This window comes from Sabethes cyaneus, chromosome 2, assembly GCF_943734655.1.
Source record: "Sabethes cyaneus chromosome 2, idSabCyanKW18_F2, whole genome shotgun sequence".
Classification (NCBI taxonomy): domain Eukaryota; kingdom Metazoa; phylum Arthropoda; class Insecta; order Diptera; family Culicidae; genus Sabethes; species Sabethes cyaneus.
This window is the reverse complement of record NC_071354.1, coordinates 140039511-140064909: the sequence shown is the minus strand read 5'-3', so window position 1 is coordinate 140064909 and position 25399 is coordinate 140039511. Positions and strand designations below refer to the sequence as shown.

Here is a 25399-nt window from a genome sequence, read left to right as displayed (position 1 = left end):
AGTTCTAATTCTTACGCCCGACGTGATAGAAAGTTTTAAAGACCGTTCGCAGACGGACGTTATTTACACGGACCTTTCCGCTTCTTTCGATAAATTGAACCATCGAATTGCCATCGCCAAACTGGACAAACTCGGAATCGGAGGCTCGTTGCTACAATGGCTTAATTCATGCCTCTCCGACCGCCACCTAGAAGTTAGCATCGATGGGTTACCTCCAGACCTTTCACTGCTAACTCTGGAATTCAACAAGTTTGCCATTGAAGACCTTTGGTCTTCCTCGTCTACTTTAACGATGTCAACTTCTTGCTTAAATGCCCACGACTCTCTTTTGCCGACGATCTGAAGCTTTATATTAAAGTCCATAGTCTATCCGACGCCGCATTCCTGCAAGAGCAGGCATTGATTTTTGCGAAATGAGGCACAGATAACCGCATGCTGCTAAACAAATATGAAATAATTACTTTCTCCAGGAAATTAAAGCCTCTCGTCTTTGGCTACATGCTATCAGACGTGCCTTTACGCCGCAAAAACTGTGTCAAGAACTTAGAAATACTGCTTGACTCTAAGCTTCACTTCAAACAGCACATCGCATTTATTGTCGACAAGGCCTGCAGGAATTTGGGATTTATCATGCGGATCGCCAAGAACTTCAACAACATCTACTGCCTCATGCGCTCTTGTCCGGTCCAATCTTGAGTACTGCGCTCCAGTGTGGAGTCCTTACCAGAATGGAGTTGACCGAATCGAGCCTGTGCAGCGCAGATTCATACGTTTCACTCTTCGGAGATTGCCCTGGAACGACCCCTTTCAGCTGCCTTGCTATGAACAACACTGCAGACTCATCGATCCCGACCCTTTGAACACTCGTCGCGATGCGATCAGAGCATTAACTGTTGCGGATTTGCTGACCTCGAGAGTGGATTGTCCTTGTCTACTAGCAAATCTCAACATATATACGCTCATAGTCGCGTCGCCGCGAGGTACTGAAAACTCGATTCCTGGCACTAGGTCGTAGATTCTAGGTTAAGTGTATCAGTAGGGCAGTTATAAAAAAGACCTCACAGCGGTCAATCCAGTCAATCCAGTTTTATCCAGCAACTTCTGTGTCTACCTTCTCGTGGTATCATATCAGCCAGAACACTAGCAACCTTGGTGGAGATCGTGTAACCAACCCCGGTGGAAACTATGATCGTATACCGACAGTGAAGGAGGCACTCATACTTCCGCTGAGTGTTGGCAAAAGAAACATCCTTGCCAGACGTAGGAGCGGGGTGGCTGACGACGGTGATCCCAATGCACCGTGAATCGTCGTTTTCGTAACAGGAATGCCGCTATATATCAGATTAGGGGTGACATACAACAGCGACTGATCCGAAGTGGACGGCTGACTTATGAAACGCTGTATCTTGCCAACTATACCCAAGACGGCAGCCCTGTCCGTGAGACTAGGCATCGCAGCCCTAGAAGGCGGTATGCTTAAAAACTTATAGTAGGAGAAATTCAGGAAATGAACTACAACGGTATAATCGATATGAACCCAGGCAAAAGGAAAAGGATGATTGTTCGAAACTTGATACTTGAAATGTCAGGAGTCTAATTGGAACGGTACACGCGGGTGTCCTGGTAAGAGAGCTGCAGAAGATGAAGATCGAGTTTGTAGCCATCCAGGAAGTGCGATGGCCGAAGACGGAAGAACACGAATTCCACGCAGTAGATCCTATTGCGGTCACGACATTCAAATATCACATGCACTACAGTGGCGGCAATAAAGCAGCGCATGGAGTCGGATTCGTATTACATGAAAAACAAATAAAGCGTGTCATTAGGTGGAGGCACATTAATGACCGCCTATGCGTGTTGAGAATTAAGGCCAAATTCTTTAACTACAGCCTGATAAATGTGTGCGCATCAACGAACGAAAAACCCGAAGACGTAAAAGAGAAGTTCTACGATCTTCTCGAGAGGACATATGGAGAGTACTCAGGATATGACATAAAGATCGTCTTCGGGGGTACAAACGCACAGGTCAGACGCGAAGAGTTCTTTTCGGTCCCGCCCGCCTGTATATACTTCATTTTAGACGTATTTATCTTCAACCCAATCTTCTCTGCTTCGCGCGTACTGATCTTCAGAAGCAGATAAATTGACTGGATTTATTAAAAATCTTGACCCGCATTTCGATCGCCGCTCGTCTTATAACACCTTCAAGTGCAAAGTTGAATAGCAGGCAGGAAAGAACATCTCCTTGTCGAAGTCCCTTGCGAGATTCAAATGGGTCCGACAATCCACCCGAGATTCTCACACAGCACTGGATCCCATCCATCGTAGCAATGATAAGTCTAGTAAGCTTACCCGAAAAGCCGTTTTCGTCCAAAATTTTCTATAGCTCTTGTCGGTTTACGCTATCATATGCGGCTTTGAAATCGATGAATAGGTGATGCGTGGGGACTCGGAATTCGCGGCACTTCTGGAGGATCTGCCGCAGGGTGAAGATTTGGTCGGTTGTAGACCAACCCTCCATGAAGCCGGCCTTGTAACTTTCCACAAAACTATTGGCTATTGGCGATAGGCGATGCAAGATGACTTGGGATAGCACTTTGTAGGCGGCATTCAGGATAGTGATTGCTCGGTAGCCGCAGGATAGGTGGCACATCTTCGTTGCTTGCTACACCAATGTGGTCACTTCCTCTGCTATCATGGCCTTTTGCCTGTACGCCATTCAGGTATTCATCGTAGTGCTGCTTCCACCTTTCGATCATCGCACGGTCGTCAGTCAAGATCAGGGCCTTTAATTATCACCGAATTTCAAACATAACAGAAAATCTTTTTTCTTAGCATACATTGTTTTTTATGCCTCTGAGTTTCGTATGTACAACTGCACAGTGATTTTCATCATAGTATATAAGTTCAATATATCGTGAAAATAGAACAGGGGAAAGTGATTTTCAAAGCCAGAAGGTGATATTCACTTCAGGAAAAAAACAATTTTAAATGCAGTAAATGAAAAGAAAAATCTTATGTCCAACAGTTGAACGCAATAGATGCTAAATAACAACATAAATTTTTTTTATTGATTTTCACTGCTCAAACGTGAATATCAGTTTGTTACAATATCACAGGGCGCTGATATTCTATATTCTCGTGCATGAAGTTCATGCTTACTATATATAGTTATTATGTACGTTTGATCAAAGCAAGCAGATTTTCAATGCAAGACAGACTGATAATCCAGAAGTTTGAACGTTATGCTGATGAATATTAACAGCACTGGTCAAGATACCTCCATCTTTATCTCTGCACATTTCGGCCCGCGGCACAAAGCCTTTGCGAGATTCATTGAGTCTCTGATAGTGTGTCCTGAAAGCGGTACAGCTGCATGAGTTCTTCGCACTCCTTTTCCTCTTGGTGGCGCTTCTTCTCCTTGAAGAGTCGGGTTTGCTGTCTCCGCTTCTGTTTGTATCGCTCCACATTCTGACGGGTGGCTCTACGCAACATTTGTACCCGCGCCGCGTTATTTTCAGCCAATATCTGCTGGCATTCTTCGTCAAACCATTCGTTACGTCGATTCGGTGCCACACGGCCTAGGACGTTCTTCGCTACGCTGTTAATGGCTGTTTTCACGGCATTCCAACAGTCCTCAAGAGGGGCCTTATCCAGCTCATCCTCGTCCGGCAGCGCGGTTTCGAGAGATAACGCGTAGCTTTCGGCGACATCCAGTTGCTTCAGTCACGCTAGATTATATCGTGGCGGGCGTAAGTTGTTCACAACAGATAGTTTTTGACGTACCCTTACCATCACTAGGTAGGGATCCGAATCGATGTTAGCACCCGGATAAGTTCTGACTTCGACAATGTCTGAAAAGTGCCGACCATCTAACAGAACGTGGTCGATTTGTGATTCTGTCTAGTTGGGTGATCTCCAGGTGTACCGATGGTAGAGGTTATGCTGGAAGAAGGTACTATGTATGGCGATGTTCTTGAAGGCGGCGAAGTCGACAAGTCTTAGGCCGTTTTCGTTCGTTTGCGGGTGGGCGCTGAACCGTCCAATCACCGGTTTGAATTTCTCCTCCTGACCAACCTGAGCATTACAGTCCTCGATGACAATTTTGACATCATGTATTGGGCAGCGGTCGTATTCACGCTCCAACTGCTTTGTCATCTTCGGTACTTCCGAGTTGAGGGCTGTGCACGTTAATTATGCTAATATTAAAGAATCGGCCCATGATTCTTAATTTGCCCATTCGGGGGCTGATCGGCCACCACTCGATCACCCGCTTCTGCATCTCGTCCACCACTATGAAAGCTGTGCCCAGCTCGTGTGTATTGCAGCAGCTCTGATAGATGGTATGACCATCTTTATACGTACGTACCATCGTTCCTTTCCAGCATACCTACTGCAGCGCTACGATGTCGAACTTACGGCTCTTCAATTCTTTAGAAAGCACGTGGCTACTTCCGAGGAAATTTAGAGACCGACAATTCCTAATTTTCAATCGTTAGTTCGTTTTTGTCGCCTGGGTCTTTACCGATTGTTCCGATTAGAGTTATTATTACTGACTGTGAATGATGACTATCTGTAGTACCATTTTTGTGCGATGGAACATTCGAAAGCACATCTGAAAATACCCTAATGGAGAGGCCTGCTCTCACTTTTCTGATGTTGCAGACGTGCGATCATTCCGGGGACCAAACGTCGACTCGGATCACTATCAAGCAAGCAAGATCCACGCTGAATTGTTCAATGTATTCAAATCAAAACCAACGAGGAAGATAAGACTGATCATTCGGCGGCTATCAGCGGAAGAAGTTTCTGTAGAGTATTCTCAGAAGACAGAGGAGCGGATCGGTGAGTAACTTGGAGAGAATCTGAACGAACAGTGGAAGCACATCCACAACGCGAGAACTATTGCGTGCTACTGCTGCAGCCACTTCCAGTGAGTGGTTTAATGCAAAGTGAGAACGAGTGACTGATGAGAAGAGTCGAGCCAAAAGTCACATATTGGCTGCAACGGTGACTCGCCAGAGCAGAGGGAGATACCGAGATACTAGAGCTGCCGAAAAGAGACTTTACCGTCGTAAGAAACGCCAACACTGGGATCGCGTTCTTACGGAAGCGGAAAATTGCTTCGAGAGGCTCAATACAAGAAGCTTCTTCAATACGATCAACGGAATCAGGAACCGAACCGTGCCAACTTCTGTTATGTGCAACGACAAAGAGGGGAACCTGATTAACGAACGATCAGAGATGGCTAGGCGTTGGAAAGAATAAAAAATAAGAAAACAAAAGTTATTTATATCCTTTAATTCTACTACTGTGTTTTATTGATAAATACGTATTTCGGTCTCGACGTGAGACCTTCATCAGTATCTCACGTCGAGACCGGAATACGTATTTATCAATAAAACACAGTAGTAGAATTAAAGGATATAAATAACTTTTGTTTTCTAATTTTTTATCGTTTCAGGTATTCTACTAAGACGCTCAAATAAACATTAGTTAGTTGGAAACAACACTTCGATGTATTTTTGAATGATGAACAGGATGAAGCGGTTAACATGAGGATGATGAATAAGCTGTGGATCCACCAACTCTCGATGAGGTTAGAAAAGCAGTGAGAGAGCTGACAACTACAAGGCAGCTTGAAAGGACGGCATCCCCGCGGAACTTTTGAAAGTCGGAAGCTAATGGCTGTATTATGCAATCCAACAGGTTATACTAAAGGTATGGTGAGGAGCAGAGGTTGGAAAATCCGCAAAATGTATATATACGCCGAGCATCGGCAGGCGGTTTTATCATTAGAAAACAGCGAAGCGAGTGGTTCAACTCGCCTATAACAATGAGCCACATACGCTTCATTCACGCTTCATAGCATCGCTGAATATACGAATATCGTGTGCAACGCAAAATAGAGAAATAACACCTTCTGCTGCCCGTAAAGCCACTAACACTATTTTAAACTATTCTCTTTTCGAGGTAATATTATTTTGAATACTTTCCGGTGTCCCCGGGCATCCAATACCCGCTAAATCGAACACACTCAATGTTCAATATTTAATTTTTGAACGAATTCTGATGCTCACAATGAGGTTCTTTTCGTGATAAAATTCAAAGCTGATGCGTGCGTTCTCGGCGAGCTAGGCGAATAGTGTATGTTCATGAGGAATGTTTATCGATTCAAATAATCACTTTTTCGCGAATTCTCCAACCACTGCTGAGGAGGAACTATTTACGGACTGGTTGGAAGGTCTTATATGCCCTATTTACAAATAGCGCCATCGACTCGAATGCAGCAATATTGAGATATTACACTCCACATTTCTGCATACAGAATTTCCTCTCGGATCCTATTGCATAGACTGAGGCCATTGCAGGAAACCTTTGTTGATGAATACCAGTGCGGTTTTCGAAAAGGACGCTCCACGTTGGACCGAATGTTCACCTTGCTACAAATCCTTGATAAATTCCGGGAATTCAACTTGCAGACTAACCATTTGTTTATAGACTTCAAGGTGGCGTACGATTCAGTTAAACGAAATGAGTTGCGGCGCATTATGCTTGAACATGGTTTTCTAACAAAACTGATTAGGCTGATACGTGCTACCCTTGATGGTTCAAAATCAAGCGTCAGAATAGCGGATGAGACATTGGACTCGTTTGTGACGTTAGATGTTGTGATGACATCGATATTATCGGTGTTATCTGTAGAGCTGTGGAAGAGGCGTACACGTTTATTAAGGAAGAAGCTGCGAGGATAGAACTTAACATAAATTCTGTCTAATCGAAGTATACGATGACTGGGAAGCGTGGATTCCCTTCGGGTGTTGGAACTGCGATAGTGATACTGTTTGTTGATGATTGTTTACCTTGGTACGTTAGTGACATTTGACAACGATGTTAGCCGTGAAATAAATAGGTGGATAGCGGCTGCCAACAGCGCCTTCTACAGATTACGTAGCCAGTCGAGAAATTGGCTTTAGGGGAATTGGTATCATTTGGGAAAATATCTTACGAGGAATTAGTGCATTCGGGTAAATAGTTTTCGGAGAGTTGATATATCTACCTACAATCATGCTGCTTTATGTTCTTTCAAAATAAAAAATAGAGTGCAAATCATTATTTATATATTTCTATAAATCTAGTTATAGCCTACTATATTTGCTTATGTATCAAAATCAACTAGAATACTTGACTCTATCCAGAACCCACATCAAGAAACTAGTCATCTGCGTTTTTGTTTCGATACGGCAACTTATTTTTCAGAATCGAACGAATCTTCAATAACGTACGAAAATTCGCTCGAGACATTTCACCTTCTTGGGTTTGACAACAGATTCGATCGAATTTTAACTTCATTGGGGGGCAGTCCAGCTGCTGCACCATCCACCGGCATTCACTTAGAAGTGACTCGACTTTTTGTTTTTTGAAAGATAACTTCGAACTCTTTGGTGTAGCATGTTGTTGTCGAATTGTTGCTAACGCTGCTGATTCAATAGCTGCTGCGGATTGTTTAAATTCATTCGTTGAGGTTTCTAGGTTCGGTAGAGCTATTAGTTGATTGGAAATATTCAAGATTAGATCTTCATTGTGAGATTGTTCGACAAAACTGTTATCTTCGTAGTTCAGACCCTTCGTCGAGTTGTACGATTCATCAGCAATGTCCTTGTCTGCTGACAGTACGTTTTTACTCGATGGAAGCGGAAGTAAATCTAAATCCTCGGTCTTTATCTTATTCAACTTCTGACTTTTCCTCAGGTCTTCGAATTCATTGAGAATGTCAGCATAGTCGGCATGATCATATGCAGTGAAAATGTAACGAATATGCTGATTGATTTCATTTCTAATATCCATTGACACATTAATTTCTTGGCTATTTCGTAATGCTTTCAGATTGACTTGAAGTTTGTTAAGGTGATCTCTACCTTTCCGTAATCCAAATTGTCCAAACAGTATTATGTTTAGATTTCGACGAATTTTATCAGCGGTTTTTGCGCTGCCACCTTGCTCCTCAAAATGTTGGTAGCGCCGAAACATGCTTTTAACATTCTCATATGGCCGTGTAAGTAGTCGCAAATGTTCCACTATATACAGAATAGTTTTTTCGGTAAGCTTAGGGACATTGTTGATGTGCATGAGTTGATCGTTTTGGTGCGAACCATCATTTAGAAATTTTACTAGTTCATTGTGAAAATTGTCTTGATCTTTCGATAAGCCATTCACCAATAAAACGTTTCCAACTGATTGGAAGAGAACACTCAACTGAAGCGCAAATTTTTCCGATGCATCTTTTAGAAAAGCGGTGCCATTTGGCCCTAAAAGCACTTTGGCATGCTGCTTAGTAAGGAAAATTTTTGCGTTCGTTTTCCTGGGTTCGATTTCAGCAGTTAAAGGTTCAAGCGGTGTGACTATACTGGATGTTAGTGGAATAAAATCCGCTGGAGATTTCATCCTTTGCGGAGTTTGTGTTGAAGATGCGTCTTCAAAAAACTCAGAAAAACTATAGTTTGAATCCTCTCGAGCTAGCTTTTCCGTAACGTCTTTAGAAGCCGAATTTGTGTTGGTTTCCATAACAGCTTCCTCGATAGTTGCGTCTATTTCTTTCAAAGGATCCTGTTCAGCAACCACATTTTTTGCTGCTTGTTTTCGTTTTCTTCTTTCTCTCTGTATCTTTCGGGACATTATTTCCTCTCTTTGTTTCTTTTTCTCAAACAGTCCAACTGATTTCACAAATCTATTATAAAAGCTTTTATCATTCATCGCAAATGAACTATCAAAGTTTAATTGATAGTCTGTTAAATCGCCAAACATGTTAAATTTTTGTCCCGAATTTGGATTTCGCTGTTGACGGAATTCGTTAATGTTGTACATTGGCTGGTAACTTTTCACTTCTGTCGTTGGAACAAGCTGGCCAAAGATACGTAGTGCAGAGTTGCACATGTGCGCTTGGTGACCCGGACGCGAGCAAATGCAACAATGTTTCGCATTTGGATTGCGATTGAGGGTTTGTGTTAGTGGTACGTTATCCTCAATCTGAAGCGATTATGCGTTCACCCACAGGAGTAAATATTCCGATGATCGAAGGAAAAGAAACGGTAATCGGAATAAAATACGATTAGATTCGTATCGAAATATTGTTATCAACGAGAATGCTGGGTCAGGTGATTCGGGCATGCTGGACGCGAGAAGATATCTAATCGCAAATTTTTTAATAGGTCTTTATATAGTTTCAGTGCAATACATTAAAAAAAGTCTTGTTTAAGTTACAAACTAACAATATTTATACAGCGTTTTAAAACAATTATGATAAATTCAAACGAAAAGAGATAGTGAACGAATGTATACAGCACTGAAAATATCAAGACACTTACCGGAATACTTACCTCAATCACACGTTAATTGTGCGCAACCAGCACCATTATCACCATTCCACCCCGCATTGCTATCGTCAACAACATAATATTTCAAACAAGTAGGTATACGTGGAAAAAATAGTGATCGTCACCTTACGGGATGGTCACACCTTCCACTGGCTGGGTTCTGATCTATTCAAATACAACTTACCGTTGAATGATAACGACGCCATTTGTCCGGACAGTTACGATGGGCATGCCCACGAATTCCACACAGATGACAGGACATGTTTTGTTCTCGACTGCAAGCTTGACATCCTCGCATGAAATTTCTGGTCTTCTCTCCACACTGTGGATAAATTATAGGTAAGTTAAAATCATATACCAAAGCAAAAAATAGCTCAGGTATTATTATTAAAGTAAAAGTTTGCTCATTTTTCTCTTGTCACCATTTTGACGAAAACTGTAATTACCTTAAGGCACAAAGTATTGGGACAGCGCGGTTCCTGATGGCCTGTTTGTCCACACATGAAACAAATTCCTGGTTTGGGCCGATTACGGCATTTGTAGCGCATGTGACCTCGTTCCCCGCAATTGTTGCAGATTATTTCTTTTCGTGGTGGATCTGGATATTTATCTAGATGCACGATTGGCCAACTTTTACTGGAGCCTGAAATCAAAATACATTAGATTTTCCATGATCATGGACCACAAAAAACGATTTCTCGGCTTCAACTTACGCGGCATATTAAACAATACCGTTGAAATATTAAAATCTTCGCAATCCCAAGAATTATGGTAAAATCGCTTCATTTCATCATTCCAGCAATGTTCTGGATCATCGGCACAAAAACCTACACGTTCGCCGCAATCGAAATCATCAATTTCGTTGGATTCTGTTAAATTGATCACTGTTGGAGTTTCGGTGGGTATGTCTGACGGACTACATACTTGTTCCAATGAAACAGAACTATTAGATATTTCTGTCGCCTTCGGTTCTACCACGGGTGAATCTATATCGACTTCCTGATCTTTCGGCACCGACGTTTCGCCAAGACTATTTCTGGGGTCTTTCCCTGTCGGATTTTCGACCGTTTGATCCGTCGAAGCCGTATCAAGTGTTGACGATTCCAACTGACCTACATAGCTTTCCTCGGAACTAATATCTTTATCTTTTTCGTTCTCGGACATTGCATGTACAATATCAGTTAGCATTAGAGCAAAATCCTCATCAGAGTAATGCTCGCTTTCTTGCTTGCGACGTTTCTTATGCGATCTTTTTGAACTTTTGCAACTGCTATCTGAATGAACAGACTTAGACCGCCTTGAGTGAGAAGAAATGTTTCCACCGGTGCTATTGTCTGATGAATCACTACTGGCAAGCTTTTCCGTAGCTGATGTTGGTTTGCGAGTGGATGTGGCAGTGTAAATGCTGTCAGCATCTACCAATTTTTCATTATCCTTAGGCATGATTTGCTTTTTCAAAGGTAATAATTGTTTTGGCGTCGAAGACTTAGGCATAACCACAGGCTGACGTATATCAGGAGGCCGTCCTGCGACCGCTTTTATTCCGTTTCGCTTATCAGGATCAGTAGTATCGCTACTAGTAGCAACTGTTCCTTCGGAGGAAATTGATGGGGCACGGCCTACGCGGGAAATATCCGTTAAATCTCCGTGGTCTCCAGTGTCCAACTCGTCATCATTCGTGATACCTTCTATAAAACTATCATTCAGTCGCGCTCGATCATTCTGCCCAAGAAAATCATCAGACATCATGGAACTATTCGAGGGACTTAAACAGCGTGGCGATATAGTCTTTTTAACTCCAGAATTTTTCTTTTTTTTAGAGTTTGGGCGAGTAAATTTGCCTTTATCAACTTCATCGTCACTGCTTTCGATACAAACAAGGGGAGGTGGAGCAGATGGTATAACAACTACTTCATCTGGATCTGAATCCTCTAAATCCTGACACTCTATTTCTTGTTTGATAGGCTCTGGTGAATGATATTCTCCATCTTCTTCCGAGGACGATTCTATTTCAATTGTTGCTACCAACCTCTCAGTGCAAGTTTTTTGGCGACATCGCTGAGCCTTAGTTTTCTTTGCTTTCATTTTTCTAAATTGTTCAATTTTTCTGCTTCTTTCAGGATTTACATTGGTAGTGCTTTTTACATTGCTTTCTAATATTTTTTTCTTTTTCGGCCTCTCTTCCGTGTGTGACCTCATCGGTAAAAATTCAGTCCCTTCTACATCATTTTTTGTAAGGCCTCCTAGAATTGACTGGTAAGGTTTGAATGTCTGTTTCTTCTCAAATGTGCTTGTACTGCTAGTATCCATTTTTGCATTACCATCAATCCAGACTTTATTTCCCTGAATTCCAGGATAGGGTTTTACATGATGTTGCTGTAATGAGCTCCAGTATCGCTTCAACTTTGAATTACTTTGACGAGCATCATTAATAACTACCTTATCGGTTACCACACGTTTTTGTGAACGTGACGAATTAGGATCTATCAAATCAGCACAAGGCTTCGACGCACTGTCAAGAATGCACGGTTCTGTACTCACATGATGAACACTAGAATAAAGTCTTTCTTCCAATTCGGCCAACTCATGTTCGCTTAGATCCTAGAAATAAAATACTTATCTGTAATGCTACCATATTAAGAACTAAATTAATTTTACCATTAGTAGCACTAAAGTTAGAACCTTAAGCTGAAATATTATATTTTTGAAAATAAAAATAGTTGCTTTCGTTGTAGGAGCATTAAAAGTTTAAATGCCACGAGTTTCCGAAACTTTTTAATTTTGATTATGACAATATAGTCCGCAGTTCTACCCTGCTCTACTTGACATTTCTGATTTCTGCACTCTACCAGGAAAGTACCTAATGAAAACGTCGAAATCACCTAAATTTAGGTAAAGCTGAATGTTTATACCAGTTAGGTAAAAAATACAGCGGGGTGCTATCCCTATCTTAACGAACGGTGTTCGACAGTCGACTTAACGAAGAGCGCTTTTGCAGGAAAAGCGCCCGTCTGGCAGGTAAATTTGCTGCCAACCTTGTCGAGATGTGCTGAGATGTTAGCAACAAAAACATGGCACCCATCGCAAGCCCCTGAAAAAATACTAGTGAAAATTAGGTGAAAATTGCTAATCGCATCACCACACCTAATTTACGTAATTTTGGGTGAAAAAGTGTTAGCGTTTCTTCGAATCTGTTACTTTGCTAAAAGCGGAGCGGACTGAAAATTTTCTTGCAAGTTGCATGTAAATAGTTTTTTGTATAAATATCTCTGCGCGAAAATTTTGTGTGCAATTTTTAGGATTGTGTCAGGTTTTATTTGCAGATAGTTTTAAACAGTTAGTATACCGTTCCGGAAAATGCCGTCAGTGTGAAAAGTGAACTAATCGCCGGAAGTGAATATGCGTCGGAAAATAAAGGAAAAAATCATCGAAGAAATGAAGCAATCGCCTCAAAGATTGAACTCGAAGGATTGCAGATGGAAGGATCTCGACGACACACTATTGCATCAGTTCTAGCGTAAATAAATTGCGTTTCTTTGAAAACCGGTTTCTGTAAAGGAATGCAGCATACGTGTCGCACCCTTTTCCGACGAGTTGCGGTATTTCGTATTGTTTTCCGGCAGTCAGTTCCGTATGCTCGACCACTTCATAAATTTAGGCAGTGGAAATTTCTTCAGCTTTACAGGAGATGGTAAGTTATACTAATTTTTTTAAAAGTGAAAAATACTGAAGTTAATGGTTTGTTTTCAGATACACCTTAACATTCTCTGTTACGCCAATCACAAATATAAACGGTAACAGTATTAGTAGAACCCCTGTTCAGTAGAATCAGAATAGCTCCTTGAGTAGGAGCAGTACTTCGTCAGTGTAAGTCGTATTCGGCGCCTATCCAATAATACATCAATGTCTAATTATCACCCCTATTCTGTATTTCGAATGAGTCTTTATTTCGTTCGACTTGCTTCGAACGAGATGTTTTGCCCATTTGATTTTGCTGGCGGAAATTTCGTTCGAAAGAACTTTCGTTCGAAATACCAAGTCGTTCGAAATATAGAATAGCGGTGTATGTATCGATCCGTATGCCTGCTTACGATTCTATTAGCGGTAATTTAATGTTTATACAAAAAATCTAGATTTTTCAATTAATCTTTTTTCTAGAACTACCACCTGTATGCACGTCGCCGTATCAACCAGCGAACCAGAACCAGTTTCGGACGCATACCATTGGTTAGGTAAGTAAGACAAGATGTTTTAGCCCTGTCGAATATCATCATCACTGCGACTTGTTTTAGATCTATTATGTATAACCCTCAACTTCATTTTACTATCGCTTCAAGATGACACGCCACTATAAGAAGCGGTCAAGGCCCAAACACAATACATACGGGCTACTCAAATACATTGTGGAATTTTGCATGTTTTTCATGCGTTTTCTGTCAGATTTCTGCAACGTAGCCAAAACTGCATGCATTGTGTTTGGGCTTTCATTGTTTGACTAATAGCGGTTTTCCAGCACGGTGCTTAGCTTCGAATAACGTTCACTACCAACCTGGGAATTGTTCTCCAAATATCAGAGGGTTTTACTACTGTGTTACCTGACTCACTGCGAATATGCGTTGTGTTCGCGGGATTGTGTTGGTTTGAAAGGTTTCGAAAAATATCGCCCTTGTATCGAAAATATCCTTAATTTTGATCACTAAAAATAACGTACTTAAACGTTATATTTCAAGTGCCAGTAGTACGCAATAATTGTATTGTGAAACTTGATTGTTATTTATGCAACTTTTTACAAGTTAAATGCAATAACAAAAGCATAACTTATAAAAATCGTTTGTTATCGATATTAGCTGCACATGCGTTATATACGAATAAAACGTATGGTTACGTTTTATTTCAATAAAACGTATATTCGCAGTGAGTCGCTTTTGCTAAAAGTTGCCGCGCACCGGTATCCAGCTTTTTACGAGCCATAATGGCGAACCTGTTCGTAATATTTGAACAGCATTTTTGACATTTCCCTAATACATCGCACGTAGTCTTTCCGTACATTCCTTTAGTTTTACGGGGAACGCGCGGAAAGAAAACGTGTGATGTATTAGGGAAATGTCAAAAATGTTGTTCAAATATTACGAACACGTCCGCCATTATGGCTCGTAAAAAGCTGGATAATAGGTATTCTGGGTCTTCATTTTCTATACTGCAGAAGCGACGTATATCATTTTGAAGTTATAAGCACTGTATACCGTGGACCTCCGTTCGTTTGACCGTTTTTAATCTGAACACTTTAATTTGAACCCCGTTGGTTTGCATGACGTGCAAATTAAAAATGGTTCAAATGTCATTCTCAATATAACATCATTTGCTTATGCAGATAATGCACATAAATACGATTTGTTTGTACTGATCTAGCGTGCTTATTCTGTTTTACAATGCGTTTTCCCAACTGTTACGATACCGCATATATGGCAACACTGCAAACATATCGTGCAGGTTGTTTACATTGTGGTCGAATGTTTAGTGTCAAAAGAAGTGAGCGGGTAGGTAAATAAAAATTAGCCATTGCACAGTGGTCCAGAAACGAAAGTTAAGTGGAAACTTACTTTTGCGGCTAAGCGTTTTATAATAGCTCCCTACAATGTTCAGCAAAGTTGTCCAACTCTAAAAGACAATTAATGCGAAATCAACGACTAAGTTCCAGTTTGGCTTGTAAACACATAATCCATAATAACTTTTTATAAGAAAGAGATAGAAGGATAATTTCTTCGACAAAGTTGTAACTAAAGATTATATAAGTAACTTTGCCAAAGACATAGTAGGCGTATTTTTAGGCGTTTCTAACTTACAGGGTGTTTTACAACAAGACCTCTCAAAAATCACTTTTTCGCTGATTTCTTCAAATGCAGTGGTTTTATTGCATCATAATGTTTTACAAAGTTGGTTATCTTATCAAAAGACATATTTTTGTAGAACATTGTATGTTGAAAACTCATACGTATAACGAGTTCTAACGTTTTTCCTGTGTCTTTTTAGTCTTTTTTGGAATAGAATATCTCAAAAAGGGGCAAACGAAAAAAATCAAACTTGGCCGTTTCTGAAAGCTTGGAGTTTTATCTCAAGCATATGTGAAAATAAAAAACTGGTTTTTTCTCTAACTCGAGTAATTTCAATTTAATTATTTCATGTTTGACCATTTTCTACTATGCAGTATTTTCCAATATCTTCTTGAAGACGATTAAAGTCAACATGTCAATAGTAAAAAAGAAATTTGTCGTATCTAGACACAATTTCTTCTGATTGTCACGTAAAATAGTCTTCGAACTCCAGATATGACATCAGTTTTCTATCAGCACCAGCTGTTTTTGATAAATATCTATCTTTCAATTTTCATTATTTTGCAAATATGCTCAATCTACCATCAATAATGTTTTAAAATTAATTTTCAATAAAAAAGCAACAAATATTGGCTATTTCATACGTAATATTGTTAACTGTTATTTTAGTTTTATGCCATTTTTTAATAGCAGGTAAGTATATCAAAACAGGCAAAGAGGTAAAAGAGAAAAAAACCTATAGATCCTTTTCGAACTTCAACCACCTTATACAGCAAAGTTTCGTTAATTGGTGGTTCGTTAATTGGGCGGTTCGTTAATTGGGTGTTCGCTAATTGGGCTATGTGACAACCTGAATGTCAAAATTGTATGGAATTTTCGAGTTTAGAAATTTCTAACAACTGTCAGTCGGCCCAATTAGCGAATCAGCTGGAGTGCAGTCGTGGCCCAATTAACGAATTCAGGCTGTATCAGTATATCGTTGATTTGGAAAAAAAGCGTAGTCATTTATTTGAGAGATTCAATAAATGTTTTGTTTTCGAAATATTTTATTATTGTTAGCAATATAATAATTTATTATATTAATAATTGGTTTGCGCTTGGTGGAAGCTCCAGAGTACGTGTACAATAAGAACGATTTTGTATTGCAATGACTGGATCGGACGACAGCAGTCAGCAGGAGGCGTTTGAACACATCCTCCAAATTGGCAATCCGGTTAAATTTTCTGACGTGAAATTCCCTGAACTTACAAATACATTTATTTCGCGTTTCCTGTACCTCTTTGCTTCATAACCCTATGAGTTGTGCCGTGGCCTTAATAATATCTGCGCCGTGTACTAACATTATATAGCTAATATGGAATTGAATGGGAAATAATCTCCTAAACTACCGAATTACTTTCACGAACATTTTAGATACTAATTTAAAATAACAGTAACGGTACCCTCAAATCTTTTGACAAAAAACTCCAGGACTCTAATAGGATTTGCTTGAAAATGTTCCTCCTTTTTTACTACGATCATAGTCATGTTCCTGTTCCTGAATACGTATAAGACATCAACTTTGAAGACTTCTCAGCTTTCTGACACTAAAGCAATTTAAAAGATTACTTTAGACTAGAATCAGAAATATCAATATAAAATTTAATTTCATGTGCATATATCCAAATGAAGATTTCCATGACTATTTGTAAAATAATTAAAATTGTAAGATAGATATTTATCAAAAACAGCTGGTGCTGAGCTCCATTTGCAGAGAGGACGATACGACAGTGATTATTTGAAATCCAGGATAACTGTTAACCAGAGTACAGTAGTTTTGTGGAGACCAAGGCCCTTCACTCTAAACCACCGTCGAACTAACTACGCGCGCAATGAACCAGCCTGCCGCTGTATGCAGCTAATGAACAATTTTAGAAACATACTAAACTTAAACATGTCGTCTGATACTATTAAGAAAAAACTTTCTGACTATTTCTGAGAGGTCAATTTCATGTAAACTAATACCACTGCATTTTATATTATTTTGTATTTGGTATTATAATTTATTTTTATATGTATGGATTGGATGACGGGCGAAGTCCATATATCTTGACAATAAACAATTGTAAAAACTACCGTTATAAAAAATTATTTGATGAATATTTCAGCAGTGGTTCGAAAACTAGCATAAGGTCAAAAAACTAGATCTCTAAACTTATCCGGAGTTCGAAGACTATTTTACGTGGCAATCAGAAGAAATTGTGTCATGGTACGACAAATTTCTTTTTTACTATTTACATGTTCAAGAAGATATTAGAAAATACTGCATAGTAGAAAATGGTCAAACATGAAATAATTAAACTGAAATTACTCGAGTTAGAGAAAAAACCAGTTTTTTATTTTCACATATGTTTGAGATAAAACTCCAAGCTTTCAGAAACGGCCAAGTTTGATTTTTTTCGTTTGCCCCTTTTTGAGATATTCTATTCCTAAAAAGACTAAAAAACGCAGGAAAAACGTTAGAACTCGTTATACGTATGAGTTTTCAACATACAATGTTCTACAAAAATATGTCTTTTGATAAGATAACCAACTTTGCAAGACATTATGATGCAATAAAACCATTGCATTAGCAGAAATCAGCGAAAAAGTGATTTTTGAGAGGTCTTTTTATAAAACACCATGTAAGTTAGAAACGCCTAGAAATACGCCTACTATGTCTTTGGCAAAGTTACTTATATAATCTTTAGCTACAACTTTGTCGAAGAAGTTATCCTTCTATCTCTTTCTTATAAAAAGTTATTATGGATTATGTGTTCACAAGCCAAACTGGAACTTAGTCGTTGATTTCGCATTAATTGTCTATTAGAGTTGTACAACTTTGCTGAACATTGTGGGGAGCTATTTTGAACCACAAAAAACTTTCCACTTAATTTTCGCTGCTGGACCACTGTGCATTGTACAAAGTGTTCTAGATTGCAGATCACAAAGATAATTCTAATTCTAAGTTCAATTAAAATACCTCTTTTCGTGTGAAATAACACCAGGATTGCAAAATAGCTCCTGCTAAGTGGTTGAAGTTTGTAATTGAAGTGGTAAGAAAGAGAGTGTGTAGTGAATTAGTGTAAACTAAAATATGTAAACAAATTCATTTGTACTTACCTGCAGAAATAGCGACAGTGAAATCTAGTAGTATTCTGGAATACTTACCTGTTAGATACTTACCGTAATCAATCGAAGCCCTGTAGTAAGTAACCTGAAACCAACCGAAAATGTATAAAATGTATACTTACCAGATTGAATCTTTGGTATCATTCACAGCCGTGCAAATTAAAAGTAGGGTAGCTCACCCCAAGTTGTTCTTTGGCACAAAGCGTATAGCCGCCGTAAATTGGGTATTTTAATTTTCCCAAAAAAGTGGATTTTTCTATCTTATTTGATAGCCCGTCGTTTCCTGAATCTAGCAGTTCTTTTTTTATTTCAATTAAGTCAATATTCGATGAAAAAATTAATAAAAATCAAAACTAGAATGATTTGCTGTTTGACAGATATCAACCAAGCCGATTGATTGACTTGATGTCAGAAGTTCTCTCCCTCTCTTCTATCTCTCTGATAGAGCTCTTCATTTTAACCGAGCTTTTAAAGCTCTCATATGAAACCTGTATCGTTCAATGACCATAGTGTATCTATTCACTGTGTTGTCTAAGGCGAGCTAAAAAGAAAAGTGGTTTACTTATAAGCTATCGTCTTATTTCAAAATTTTTTTTCAAATATAAAAAAAATGTTTTTTCATTACTTCCATTAGTCAAATTCGGAAAAGTCTTCATGTAGCGATTGAATGGCATCATATCTTGTCAGAATATGCGGAAATGTATATACCACTAAAATACCCAATTGTAACAGCGTAGGATAAGAAGGTGTAAACGGAAACAGTAAAACCACTTCTTGTAAGTTTATTGTATATATTTTAAAACGTTGATTTAACACAAATATATTACAGTTTGAGCATTACCGAAAAATAATCGGTTGCTACAGAAAATTGGTTCGTATCCGAACATTCTCAAAAAGAAGTGACTAAAACCGGTCATAAGAGATGTCGGATGTACCCCGTAACGCACCTTCCACTTCTAGAGCTACATCGGAGAGCGAGTTTCTGGACTTAACTACGAACCCGTGTGGGATTTGCGGCCCGTCGACGTGTGACGAGCAAATGATTGGTTGCGACAGTTGTGCGAAATGGTTCCATTCCCGTTGTGTTGGAGTTGCGGAAGATTCGGCTCTGCAAAAATGGTACTGCCAAAGTAAAGCTTGTCAGCAGGAGTACCAGAAGCAGCAAAAAGATGCCCAAAGGCAGACTCGCAGTAAAAAGGCCGTCGAAGAGTCTGACAAACCCAGTGCGGTCGTCCGCAAGGGCACCTCCGACATCGAACAGAGGATGAAGGAGCTGGAGGAGAAGCGAAAGCGGCAGGACAAAGAGCTGGAGGCGGAAATGCAGCTGCAGCAGATGGAAAGAAGAATGCAGCGCGACTTCGAGAGAAAAAAGTTGGAAATGGAGATCAGATTGCGGGACGAAGAAGAAGAAGAAAGGAGAGCTCTGCATGAAGAGATTCTGCAGAAGAAGAGGATGCAGATCGAGCGAATGAAAGCAAGTCAGCGGTCATTCGAGCAACAGGTGGCCGATCTCGACAGAGAATTAAAGGAGCTTTCTGTCATAAAAACTCCGAAGGTGGTTGCGAAACAGTCACAAAGGGTCTTTCCGAGCGAAAGCAAAAACGATGCGCTGAAGCAGGATCAGGCGAACACCAACAAGTTGGCTAGAGAAAGGGACGCAGTAGGGGAGTTCGATGACGATGAGTATGATGAGGATTCGGAGTGCAGCCAGCACACCAATCCGTTCAGTGGCAACAATACACCGCAAAATTGCACGAAAGTGGGTAATGCCAGCCGAAACAGGCTTGGGCAACAAGCCGAGCCTACACGAGCGCAGCTAGTGGCGAGAAGCGGTTTAACAACCAAGCTTCCGAAGTTTTCGGGCCATCCAAGGCAGTGGCCATTGTTTTATGCTTCCTACAAAGCATCGAACGATGCCTGTGGCTACATGAATCACGAAAATCTGGTTCGGCTGCAGGAGTGTTTGGAAGGTAGAGCATTGGAACTGGTGGCTGGTCAGCTGCTTCTCCCCGAGTCGGTTCCAAGAGTCATCGAAAAGTTACGGCGGCATTTTGGGCGTCCGGAGCAACTGCTTCAAGAGTTCTTGGACCAAGTCACCGAGCTAGAACCACCAAAACCAGACAACTTGAAGAGTTTCATACCGTTTGGGAACACGGTGGAGCAGCTCTGTGAGCATTTAGAAGCTGCGGGACTTCGGCACCATCTCGTTAATCCGTTGCTAATTAGGCAACTTGTGGCAAAGATACCGGACCGCGAGAAACGGGAGTGGGTACACTACCAAAGGAGAAATGCCGGCGGAGAACCAACACTACGAACGCTTACGGATTTCCTAATGGAGATAGTCGACGATGCCTGCGATGCGAACGTCGACGTGCAAGATACACGCTATCAGTCCGGAGGTGTTCCACCGCCCAGAAGGGAAACGTCGGAAGGAAGAGGTGTGTTGCTTAGTCACAGTGAAGCTTGCAGTTCGAGTGATATTTCAACCGAGCAAAGGGAGCTGAAACCTTGCAAAGTATGCCAGAGTACAGGACACCGCCTGCGTCACTGTGATCGTTTTGGGAGAATGCCGTATAGTGAACGTTTGAGGATGGTTATCCGGGAGAAACTATGCAATGTGTGCCTAAACGAGCATGGCGGTCAGTGCAAATTCCGTATACGCTGTAACATTGGCGATTGCAGAGAGCGTCACAATCCGCTAATGCACCCCGTTGAAAGCACGATAGGCATGAGCGCGCATATCCGCAGTGACTCAACCGTCATATTCCGAATAGTTCCCGTACAACTATACTGTGGCGAAAAGATGGTAACGGTGCTTGCATTCCTGGATGAAGGTGCCTCGATAACGTTGGTGGAGAAGAAATTAGCCGATCGCTTAGGTGTGGTTGGCGTTCAAGAAGGCCTGACCCTAAAGTGGACGGCCAATGTCAAGCGCGAGGAAAAGAATTCGCGGCGTATGGATTTGTGGGCATCTGGTGTCGGTGATGGCGCAAATAAGCTGCTGTTGCATGATGTCCGGACTGTTGGTAAGCTTATGCTGCCTCGTCAGAAGTTGGACAAGGAGAAACTTACCGCACAATACGCCTACATGCGAGAATTACCAATGGAGTCGTACGATGGTCACCCAGAGTTATTAATCGGATTAAACAACATCCACTCGTTTGCGCCATTGGAAGCAAAGACGGGTACACCTGTCGAACCGATCGCAGTTCGATGCAAGCTCGGGTGGACTGTCTATGGAACGAATACTCTGGGGGTTTCAAACCTGGGAGCAAATATGACTGCTGGTAATCTTGGTAATTCGAACTTTACAAGTCGGCGGAATGCTCCAAGAAATCTGAGTCCTGGAATATCTAACCAACAGGGTATGCTAGGCCGTAGTAGTCGACTGGCATCCGGTAGCATTGCCGCCTCTGTCCTCACACCTATCAACGGTATCCTTCGAAAGGACCAGGTCATTATCAAACAAGCTTTAGTCGAAAAGGCTGAGAAAAAAGGCGAAAAAGATAAGGGTTCCGATAAAGATGTATTTATGAAGAAGTGTTCTTTGTTCACTGCTGAAGTGTTGCTGGAGAGTCTGAAGCGACAAATCGATGAGGCACGACATCAAAAAAACCAAGCTAGAAATTCAATAGAAAATGGCGGGGCTGTGCAAGCAGTAGACGTTGAAGTGGTAGATAAAATTCCAAATCGAAACGTTGCAAGCAAAGTCGATATCGGTTCGAAGACGATGAAATCCGAAGATGAAGATAAACAGATTGTGATAAACCCGAGTGAGTCTCTGTTAGGACGGGAGTTTAGCGAAATAAAGGTGCCGGAAGAGTTCATGCGTGACTCAATACGCAAAATGGTGAACGAAGTACAGTGCTGTACAGATCCAGGGTTTATTACCGGCAACAATAACGGTTTTCTTGAAGTATATTAACAGAATCGTGCAGGTGCAGGTGTCAGACAGGCGGAATTAAGGTAGTGGAGCAATAATCCTAGCGGTATCTGAGATTTGGTAAATCCGGAAGTGCCAGATGTTACGGGCGGGAGTGTTACGATACCGCATATATGGCAACACTGCAAACATATCGTGCAGGTTGTTTACATTGTGGTCGAATGTTTAGTGTCAAAAGAAGTGAGCGGGTAGGTAAATAAAAATTAGCCATTGTACAAAGTGTTCTAGATTGCAGATCACAAAGATAATTCTAATTCTAAGTTCAATTAAAATACCTCTTTTCGTGTGAAATAACACCAGGATTGCAAAATAGCTCCTGCTAAGTGGTTGAAGTTTGTAATTGAAGTGGTAAGAAAGAGAGTGTGTAGTGAATTAGTGTAAACTAAAATATGTAAACAAATTCATTTGTACTTACCTGCAGAAATAGCGACAGTGAAATCTAGTAGTATTCTGGAATACTTACCTGTTAGATACTTACCGTAATCAATCGAAGCCCTGTAGTAAGTAACCTGAAACCAACCGAAAATGTATAAAATGTATACTTACCAGATTGAATCTTTGGTATCATTCACAGCCGTGCAAATTAAAAGTAGGGTAGCTCACCCCAAGTTGTTCTTTGGCACAAAGCGTATAGCCGCCGTAAATTGTAACAGCGTAGGATAAGAAGGTGTAAACGGAAACAGTAAAACCACTTCTTGTAAGTTTATTGTATATATTTTAAAACGTTGATTTAACACAAATATATTACAGTTTGAGCATTACCGAAAAATAATCGGTTGCTACAGAAAATTGGTTCGTATCCGAACACCAACGATTATGGTAGAAATCTGATCGGAGAATGAAATATTCGCTGCTTGCAACTGCCAACTGAATCAAACCACAAAAACAATAATAAAGAACAGGGCAGCCAGTTCACACAAGCTCCAGCATATTTAGGGTTACCAGTTGTTCAAATTAAAAACTAACCCCGTTAGTTTGCATGAGGAATCGTTCAAACGAACGGGGGTCCACTGTATATGCTAAGATCTTTTAAAGTTCCAGAACTTTGCAAATATATGAAACGTTTGAAAAATAAAAATAAGGTATCGACCATCGCGGAATGAGTCGACCACAATCCTGAGATAAAAAATGCGCCAAAAGGAGGACAATTTTGGGAGCGTCTCAGTAGAATACGAAACCTGGAATTAAAATAAAAAGAAAACTTATCCAATTTAATTCTACTACCATGCGGTATCGAAATCCGTACAGCTTCGAAATCCGTACACCTAATACAATTTGCTTGATTATATGTATTAAAAAGTCTAAATGCAAAATATCAATAATAGGCCTAGACCCGTGGTTTATTAGCATTACGTCAATGTCAAAATATAGGTAGTAGGCCATCAAATACAAGTAATAAACATTAAAACGTTAATGCCTATCAGATTTCCCTCTAAATTGGCTGTGTTGTTAGCAATTTGCTAAGAAAATAACTTCCAATAAAATGAAGTGTAAAGCGCACTTGAAGTGATTTTCCTATTTAAAATCCCGAAAATGAATTTGAACTAAAGGTGTTCATCGTTCTACAGCTTAATTTCATTCATTATGGCATTTAAATAATATTTATTCATCATAATTAGTACTGTACGGATTTTGATTTAGTTTTACTAGTTGAATCTAAATCCGTACACCTGTGCAGTATCCTTAGTGATCCAACTCTATTCTATGTTTTGCCAAACAAAATGGAAATAACTAAAGCTAAATATATGTCGATAAACTGGAAGATGGCAATTACGATAATACATGGTGGATAATCCCTTAATAAAAGCATCGAGATAGTTTAAGTTCCGGTCACTACGATAAGAGCTACTATATTGAATTGGTACTCTCGAAATACCGGAGTCTTTTCTGCAATTTTTCAGCTTTCCGTATAATTTGCAACAAAAATCAAGAAAAAATGTTATATATTGTTTATAAGTGAAGTTAATTTACTCTAAAATGTTAAAAAAGTTTGTTTCTAAGCCTAGTATTTCCTGAGGCATAAGGAAAAGAATGTAGGAACATTTAACACAAACGAGGTTTTGTTACAAGTGGGATGGATAGAGGCAATATTTAATCAGTACCAAACCTGATATTTTAACTTTCCGACCGAAAATGAACAATTACCCATAATTTGGCTTAAAAACAAAAAGATTGATTCCTTGTAGTGTTCCTACTGTGCGTGTGAACGACTCTTAGATGAGTAGGACTAAAATACAATGCGTCAATTATCGAGAAAAGCATATTTTATAAAGCAATTAGTCAAATAAAGAAAAACAGTTTAGCCACAAACTTTAAACTCATTTCGATCAAGCTTACACGGATTTAGATTCAAAATTATGCGGACTTTGATTGATTTTTAACATGGTGTACGGATTTTGAGTCACAGGTGTACGGATTTTGAATCAGGCATAAAAAAGTGTTCGGATTTTGAATCAAGAGATGTACATTTTGATCTCGTTTTTTTATAACTAGGATTAATTTTAGCTTCATGTTATTTTAAATAACGTTAAAATGAGCATTATACTGTCAAAAGAAAACATGACGAAATGCTTATTACAATATCATAATTTTATATTGACCATTTAAAATTGTCTAGCTCTTAGGTGTACGGATTTCGATACGGCACGGTATGTATAATTCTTCTTGACAGACACTGATGAAGCCTGAAAGTCGTAGACGAAATACGTATCTGTCAAGAATAAATATACATATTAGAATTAAATTGGATAAGTTTTCTTTTTTTTTAATTCCAGGTTTCGTATTCTACTGAGACACTCCCAAAATTGTCCTATTGGCGCATTTTCCATCTCAGGATTGTGGTCGACTCATTCCGCGATCGTCGATTCGTCGATACTTGGCCCAATTCTTCCTCGTGGTAAATGCTCAGTTCGATTTGATTCAATCTTTGTTGGTTAGGTGATCTCCAGGTTAACTTTGTGGATATCTTTGCGGGAAAAGAAAGTGCTTCTTATCACCAAACCTCAGGAAGCTGCAAAGTGGATGCATCGCTGACCGTTATCGTTCGTGTCGGTATGCAGGCTATAGAGCCCGTTCACCGGTCTATACATTGCTTTCCTTCC

The 25399-nt window shown here is 40.1% G+C and overlaps 2 protein-coding genes across 2 annotated transcripts in view; one reads left to right on the top strand and one right to left on the bottom strand.

The window, feature by feature from the left end:
• Positions 1-7149: 7149 nt before the first annotated feature.
• LOC128733932 (uncharacterized) lies at positions 7150-12133 on the bottom strand. The gene is made up of 5 exons (XM_053827808.1): positions 12033-12133; positions 10088-11975; positions 9821-10017; positions 9559-9696; positions 7150-9027 (listed from the first exon to the last, which is right to left on the bottom strand). Exons 1-5 carry the CDS (start codon positions 12033-12035, stop codon positions 7216-7218), a joined length of 4038 nt encoding a protein of 1345 aa, XP_053683783.1. The 5' UTR covers positions 12036-12133; the 3' UTR covers positions 7150-7215.
• A 1453-nt stretch (positions 12134-13586) lies between these two features.
• The window catches only part of LOC128738740 (double-strand break repair protein MRE11), a 69899-nt gene continuing 58086 nt past the window's right edge, over positions 13587-25399 (top strand). Inside the window, exon 1 of the mRNA XM_053834088.1 lies at positions 13587-13606. The gene's annotated coding sequence lies outside the window, so the exon portion shown is untranslated. The remainder of the gene's footprint in view (positions 13607-25399) is intronic.